This window comes from Teleopsis dalmanni, chromosome 2 (genome assembly GCF_002237135.1).
Source record: "Teleopsis dalmanni isolate 2A chromosome 2, ASM223713v2, whole genome shotgun sequence".
NCBI lineage: Eukaryota > Metazoa > Arthropoda > Insecta > Diptera > Diopsidae > Teleopsis > Teleopsis dalmanni.
In genome coordinates this window covers 237655756-237664007 of record NC_051847.1, presented here as the reverse complement: position 1 = coordinate 237664007, position 8252 = coordinate 237655756, and the positions used below count along the sequence as shown (strand labels likewise).

Sequence of the window (8252 nt, the reverse complement as noted above, 5' to 3'; positions counted from 1 at the left end):
CTAATACATGATTTCACAACTCAAGAATTGCTGAAACTAAAACTCACTCATAGTATATCGAATTTACTGATCACTTCGATTATTTATCAGATATAGTTCAGATATATCAGATATAGTTAAAAGTTGGAGTGTAGTTCAGAAAAGCGAATTTTTAAATGAAAGATTATGTGAGGAAAAAAACAACAACAAAAAATTAATGAAATTCCTTTCTTCATAAGTCGCATATATTTTGAAAAGTCTTGTTTCTTGATATCACTGCATCGCAATACGAACTGATTCAGTCCAATGAATCTGAGTGAGCATTAAAATATTTTATATATAATTTTACTACAAAATCAAAAATCTTATATATAAGACATCTGCATGACTTAATTATATAGACTAGAGAGTTTCTTGATCCCTCTCAAGTATCTTAAGCTTGAAAAACTATACAATGTGAAAAAATTTATGAAAATTTTTTAATTATGACAAAACTACTTTATATACCATAGCTTTCAAATATATGAAGTTTAAATAATTAGTAACTTTAAATTTAATATATAATAGAGGTAAAAAATAAGTATGTATTTAAAAAAACAGTGCTTTGTAGATAGCACTATTACAATTGCTACTATTTAATTATTCATAACATTTGTATATATTAACATACACATATGGGTATGATATTATATGAAGACAATTTAACATATAATTATATTTATTTATTTCAAATATGATTGGTATGAACAGTGTTAGAATCTTTCATACTTATATTGAAATTAAAAAATAAAAACCGTTGTATTTCAATTAATGTATTACATATGTATAACATAATAATATATATATATATATATTAAGAAAACAATGTATAAATAAAATTTATTTTAAAATATTGGATACAGAACCAGAATTAATTTCAACTCTGCATTTGTGACTGGAAAAAATTCTCTTCATCTTCTACGGTTTGACAGTCCACTAATTATTCAGACCACCTTTTTTCTGTCGTTTTCTCAAAATGTACCAAAGACATATTTAATTATATCAAGAAGTTTTATCTATTTAAGAACAAAAATTTACTTAAATGCATTTTCGAGAAATTTTTTTAAATTTAACGCTTTTATTTTAATTAACTATGGTATTTAGTTTAGATTTACGTGTTGTTTCATCAAATTAATTTGTGAAAACATTACAAAAATAGGGCTTAGGGTTTAGCAGTGAATGAGGGCAATATGAAGGATATACCAGTTACTGGTAGATAACTGCATCTCCTATTGAATCTGTCACGGATTTCAACTACCTAGACACCGCAGTAACAAACAACAACGATGTCAACCTGGATATAAGACGAAGAACCACAATTGTTAATAGGTGCTTTTAAAGGGTTCAACACGCAATTTTAAATATAGAGATTTATCAACAGATGAAACTTATGCTTTAAGGGATACTCATTTACCTGTGCTTCTGTATGACGCGGAATCATTAACGCTATCACAGAATGTCGAAACAGCATTGGGAGTATTTGAGAGAAAAGTTCTTCGTAAATTTTTGGGTCCTCAACGAGATGGCGACGACAACTGTATACGAATGAATCACGAGCTGTACGAACCTTATCACGATGTTGATATTGTACAGCGAATCAACACTGGCTTGATCATATCGTGAGAATGGATGAAGATGATCCAGCTAAAAAGTTATTTATAGTGGTAGTTAGCGGAGAAAGACGTACAGGTAGAACGAATCTCTGGTGAAGTAATTAATTTCTAAAATTTCAATATTAATCAAAACAAAAACCTATATAAGACTATGTCTATATAGATTTATGTTGTGTTTTATATTTTATAAAGAATTTTATTTTCTTTATATGCTGAATTGAAATTAAGAGTTAGCTTTTAATTTCATAAAATTTCGAAAGTAATACGAGTATAAGATAAAGATATCAAACAACTTTTTTAAAAACTTCCATTCAAATATTTTAATAAATAAAAACTTCAACCTCAAATAATAGAAATATTTAAGAAGAGGTATGAGTTCCTCCTCAAAAATGGATATTTTGTATGAAATGAACCACTTTTAGTGAATTTCTAAGAATTTAATTTCCATATTTAAAACTTTTTCAACCCTGAAATTCCGTTTTGTGCTCTGCCATTATAACAACACCAATCCAACAATCCAACAAAGTAAAAGTAAGCAGGCCACATAATTTATGAGCAAAGCTAATACCAAATGGATTCAATTTCCTTTCCATTTTGGCTTTCCCTTCCGTGGGGGTTAAAACTTTTTATGAGTTTTCTCCGCTTTTATAGCCTTTCTCTCACTCCCCTAACGTAACACTGGATTACTGAAGAAATACAAAATTTTCATTTTTTTTCAGCAGTTTTACGATCTTAATTCCTTTCAAAAAAAAAAATCAAGCAAAAAAATAAAAAGAAAAATAAATAAATAAATAAATTCGTTGCCTACACATGCGTTCATAATATCGCATCGTGTACTGCCGGAAGCAAACGCCATTTGCAATATACAAACAACGGCATTATGTTTATTTCCCAACGAAAGAAATGGGAGATTTTCCTGCCTTGCGAAACTGTTAGGTTAATCGCAGTTAAGCAGGCAGACAACCGGGCAGGCCCGCATACAAAATTCAATTTGGAACTGTGGGAGTACGAAGTCGTATAAACTGTCATGAACAAATGCGGCATCTGGTTCGGCTTGATTTTAGGAAATTTAAAAACTGATGAGCATAAATAATGGAAATTCATTAAATGCGATTCTTTAGTGCTTCTTTCTGGTATGGAGGACTGTAACACATATTTTATCGAAGTTTTCAATCAATCTAAAATGCTTTTTCATAAATTATTTGCATAAAATACAATAGCAATTTTTATATTAATTTTGTGTTTAATTTATCTAATCTAACCGAACATTCAAAACATGTTCAAGCGCATTTTCATTATTAATTTTCGAAACCTTGTTTGAGATACTTTTATGTTCTCGCCCACACAGATACTCGTATTTTATGGATTTTGCATTTTTAAAGATTGAATTTTTAATACAAACTAACATTGAATACAAAATAAATAAATTAAATTTTTGAAATTATTACGAGTATTTAAATGGCATATATACAGGGTTATCAATTTAATAGTTCAGAAAGTAAACGTAAATACAAAACAATGGAGATTTTGACATTTTTTTTTTGTTGTATTGTTTGGACCTTGCGATTTGGAATGACGTTGTATGTCATTTAAATGTCTTCAACGGAGTATTTTTTAATACTACATCACATTTTGAGCATTTTTTATTTTATAATATTACTTGGACATTTCTATTAGTAACATAATTTATCACGTAAATGTCTTCAACGCAATATCTAATAATACTATATCCTTTTAAATGAATTTTGTATGACTAATCGGCTTACAACTAGCATTTGTTTGGCCATAACTTAAAAGATATTCAAAATATTTGAAAGCGTTGGGAGTTTGAGAATTGTTCACTTAAACACATATTTTGGCTTAAACCTACAAAAAAATTAAGTTGTGATAAATTACATGTTCTTGGTAAACAATTTACATCACTAAAACTTAGAGTTATATATTCGGAAAATTTCCCGACCAACAAAAACAAAGCAGAACATGTTGTATTACATATAGCAATGTCCTGTTGTACCTGTATATTTTTCAAACCTATATTTTCAATTTCACACAAAAAATTGGTTTTCATATAGCTGTAGCTGTACTAAACAGTATTGAGGGTCTATGTCACACTTTCATCACATTGAAAAAAATAGAATCTCATCAAATGTTTAGATCGATTTCATCGGTGAGTTTTTATGGATGCAATGGGTTACGGAGACAATTCATGTGAATTTCCACTGCCCGAAATGATAGATAATGATATTGTTTGTTGACTTATATATCAAGCGATTAATAAACTATATTACTGAAAAAAAATATCTTGTAAAATTGATTATAAGTTTACACAACTTCTATACATTGCTTGTTAAACGATTTAATTGAAAAAATGGTAAACCTTAATACAAATATATGATGTATTATGGGTGATAATTAAATTCGATAAGTGCACTGAAACAATGCTGACAAATTAAGACCACGAACTGGGTTACCTAAAAACTGTATATATGTAATAACATGATGTTATGATAAATTTCGGGATTTCGGTCAATTTTATGTTACCCACTTCATGATCTTGATTGAGAAGCATATATGGTATATACATATGTTTATATTTATTATTAGTTTTAGATGACATGCATAAACCTTACACAAAAGTATAGTTTGTACCGTATTTTATCTAAAAACATCCCCAAAACTAAAATTTCTAGCTACGGGCCTCCAATGACTATTAGGATTGAGTCACGTCCCATGTCATTATGTCATTCGCCTAGGCATAGTTGTCTTACATTTTGCTGACTACTTTGAAAGTGACTCACGTATTAACTTATTGATAATTTTTTTATTTCTTTCAGTAACTCCAGACAGGTTTAATATATATACCAAACCCCTTACCATACTAAATTATTCTTTGGTTATACATACTAATGCAAACAGGCTGCCGTCATGATATTTAAATCTCATGAGGCTATATCTAAACCAGGGATGGAATATCTAGAAATGTTAAAAATACGTGGTAAAAACAGATAAATTTAAACTCTATGGATTTCGAGATATGTTAAAGTTGAAGTTTACGAAATAGGAAATTAATTTCCAAAAAATGAAACAGCAACCTTGGTGTCGATGTAAATAAAGACAGTTATTCTGAAAAACTTTTTCCGCTACACTATATTTTATGCTCATATAGCTTAGTGTTTGAGGTATCGTGCTTTAAGATTGAATATTTTTATATGGAAACCATCAACAACAGTTGTTATCAGTAGGTAATATAATTAATGTAAAAATGGTAAATAGTTTGGTTAGATTGGTTTTAGTGGCAGCAAAGGAATCTTTACCATAAACCTATTTATGAAAATCTCTATTTTTAAAACCAACTTGAGCGGTTGATAATGGAGATTATTTTCCAAAGATTTATGTTTGGGATATCCGCCAGACTTCTTAATTGACTTCATTGTCTTTCATTTCATATTGCCTTATGTAGTATTTGTTAGTGAAATATCAATGGATAAAACTTACAACTTTAAACTATAATATCTTAAATAGAAATAAATATCGATATGTATCTGTTAAGTAGTGAAAAGAGTTGCTAACTCTACAATAAACTGAAGCCAAATGAGCATGCGCGGGAAGTCAAAAACGCGTCTAAACGAAAACGCCATTATTTAACCTAAACTAAGAAGAGCTTAAGACTGAGAACAGGATTTCTAACAGAAGATTGCAGATTAAAACAAATTGAAAATTGTCTTAAACGTAATTTGCATATTTCGTTAAGCAGAAAATTCCTAATAAGAGAACAACGACTAATAAACCATTTAAAGAACGAACCGATTACAATTTAGTAATTCTAAATTATGTGGCTAAAATTCTCATAGTCCAACTCTGTTTTCCATCTGATTAAATGGTAATAATTTCATTTAACGGATAAAGTGATATGTATATATGTATATATTTAAGGAAATAATTTAAAACATTAAGCAATAGTTATATGTATTTGAAAAAAAAATTCAGTGACAAATTAGTAACTGTGGGAACGAATCTGTGAAACATCCAATAAATAAATACTGAGAAGACCATGGACAGAAAATGGCATTGGAAAGTTTTTATTTAAAAAATGATAAATTATTTTTGATCACAATTAAATTTATTAATTATTAATATAATAATATTACACAAAAGATTTAATATGAATAAACAAAATTATTATTTTTATGTAATGACAGTAGTGAACAGTAATGAACTACAACAACATAAATTCATTTTATATTATTTTAATTAATTGAGTTTTTGGCTGACCATACAGCTGTGTTGATTATTGACAAATACCCATCATCAGTGGTCTTGGAAATAATTTCTGTATTTAATTATTCTTAAATAATTTTTTGAGACTGCAAGTACCAGAAATCGAATTCGTACCCTACCAAATTTAAAGCTCAGTGTCGGCACACCTTAACTATCTGACCCAAAGGTGTACTTGACCTTTATGTTCGCACATTTTTCTGGAGTTTTGTTAATTTAATATAAAAATAAAATTAATAATAATGAACTGTCTGCTTATAACTTAATTGTTTAACATCAATATTAAGTTAAATACTCGTAAAAAATTAACCATCTTCATAGCTAAATCTCCCAAATCTCTTGATAACCCCATGACTCATTACTCAACATTTCGTGACCAAATGATAATAAAAATAAAAAATTCTATATATTCCATATAAACATATTCATTTAAAAATAATTTAGTATAAAGGTAATTATGAAAATATCTTAAATCTCCACAAAAGAATCTTAAATATATTTAAGCAAAATGTTGGTTGGTAGCTCAAATAGAATAATTATTAAAAATTATTATTGTATTGAAAATCTTGAACCAAAATCTCACAATATTTAGCAGAAGAAGCATAGGTAATTTGTGTCTCAGTTGATTTTCTATATCAATTTTAGTGTGAAATAAAGACTAGAACCCGCCAATTGCCTTCAATAATGGCAGGCCATAAAAACTGTTTGTTTTTTCTTTACGAGTATGTACTGAGCAATAGACCCTCCGGCAACTACTGATGTCCAAATACGTTAAAAACATTTGAACATTTGAACATTTGTTAAATAATAACGACAAAGGCGAAGAATAATAAACAAACTGTTTAGCATAAATGACATTTTAACAGTCTCAACTGAAACAGACAACTGAATGGACCCAACTGCCATTTATGGCACAAAGAAACAAATATGAAAAGTTTATTTAAAAAAATACTCAAACGCTTGTTAGTTTTATTAAACAATAAAACAATATTAGTGAAGATTATTCCTATGGGAGAAACATAAAATTAGATTAAGCTACATTAGGCGGAAAATTTGAAATAATTACGAGGTACTTTAGTTATTTTAGTTAAAATAATAACTGCATTTTAAAATAAAAAGATATTCCAGTGAAATTTTAATTTTCTATTTGAGTTATTTTTATCATCAATATACCTGGTTATAGATGAGATGGAATAGCTTTAAAATATATTTAATATTTAACTAATTATCTATTTATAACAGTGTATCTGTTAACAGAATTATGATATTATATATAAATTATTAAGGAATCTATATTTCTGCCACTCATATCTACTTACAACGCTCCTTAGGACCAATCCATTCTACCCTCTAACAGTACCATTGAGTCTAAATATAGATCATACGGAAATGTTTTTCGTGACTGTGTACAGTATCAGTATCGATATATACATATAACCTGAAGCGAATACATAAAGAAGCTTGATTGAGATGTTTAATTGGGTAAGAAAATAGCTAAGAATAGCTAAGAAAAATAGTATACGCATGATGGTCTGATAGTTAAAATGTCTCATCTAGGTGTTCCAGGCAGACTAACTAAAATCATCGGCAGCTTCCTACGTGGGAGTCCTTTCGCACGAAAATCAACAGCGCTCTCTCGTCAGTCCGATCTATAGAAGCAGGGGTTTCTCAGGGATCGCCACTTTCCCCCACTCTCTACAACATTTATACATCTGATATTTCAATGTTAAGTCCCTCGACTCTTGCGTTATATGCTGTATGCCATACTCAGATAAATGTGCTCTCAACATAACGAACACACTTCAAGAGCGTATAAACCTCATTCTGGAGTGTTTTCAGAAATGGAAAATAAAAATCAATAATGAAAAAACTAAGACTTTGTTTATAACGCGTAAGTGGAGATAAAATCCGTCAAGAGTGAGAGTGGGTGATATGGTGATAAACTGGGAGGATGACGTTAAATATCTCGGCATCACGTTGGACAAACGATTCACATGGCTTAAACATGTTCAACTGAAAAGAATTAGCTGCACCAAAATTCTTCATTACCTCTAACCGCTATTTAGAAATGAAAACCTCAATGCTAAGAACAGGAAACTGATATATAACCAAATAATTCGTCCGTCACTTCTAAATGGTTGTGTAGCGTTTAGCAAAGCTTCAAACACTACTATTCACCAGTTAGAAATTGCTTAAAGCCAGGCTCTGAGAAAACTTTTCAAAGTTCCTTGGTACATTAGACGAATGACATCCTCAGGGACCTCAAGATTGATCCCATCAAAAAATACATAAAGGATAGAGGCCTGAAATTATTTGCGAAATCTGACAGACTTACTAACACCGCGT

At 29.4% G+C, this 8252-nt stretch overlaps 1 protein-coding gene across 1 annotated transcript in view; it reads left to right on the top strand.

Annotated features, from left to right (window-relative positions):
- The first annotated feature begins 1643 nt into the window (after positions 1–1643).
- LOC119677057 (homeotic protein proboscipedia-like) overlaps positions 1644–8252 on the top strand; it is a 17796-nt gene continuing 11187 nt past the window's right edge. Inside the window, exon 1 of the mRNA XM_038088326.1 lies at positions 1644–1707. Within this exon, the coding sequence (XP_037944254.1) occupies positions 1644–1707 (64 nt within the window). The remainder of the gene's footprint in view (positions 1708–8252) is intronic.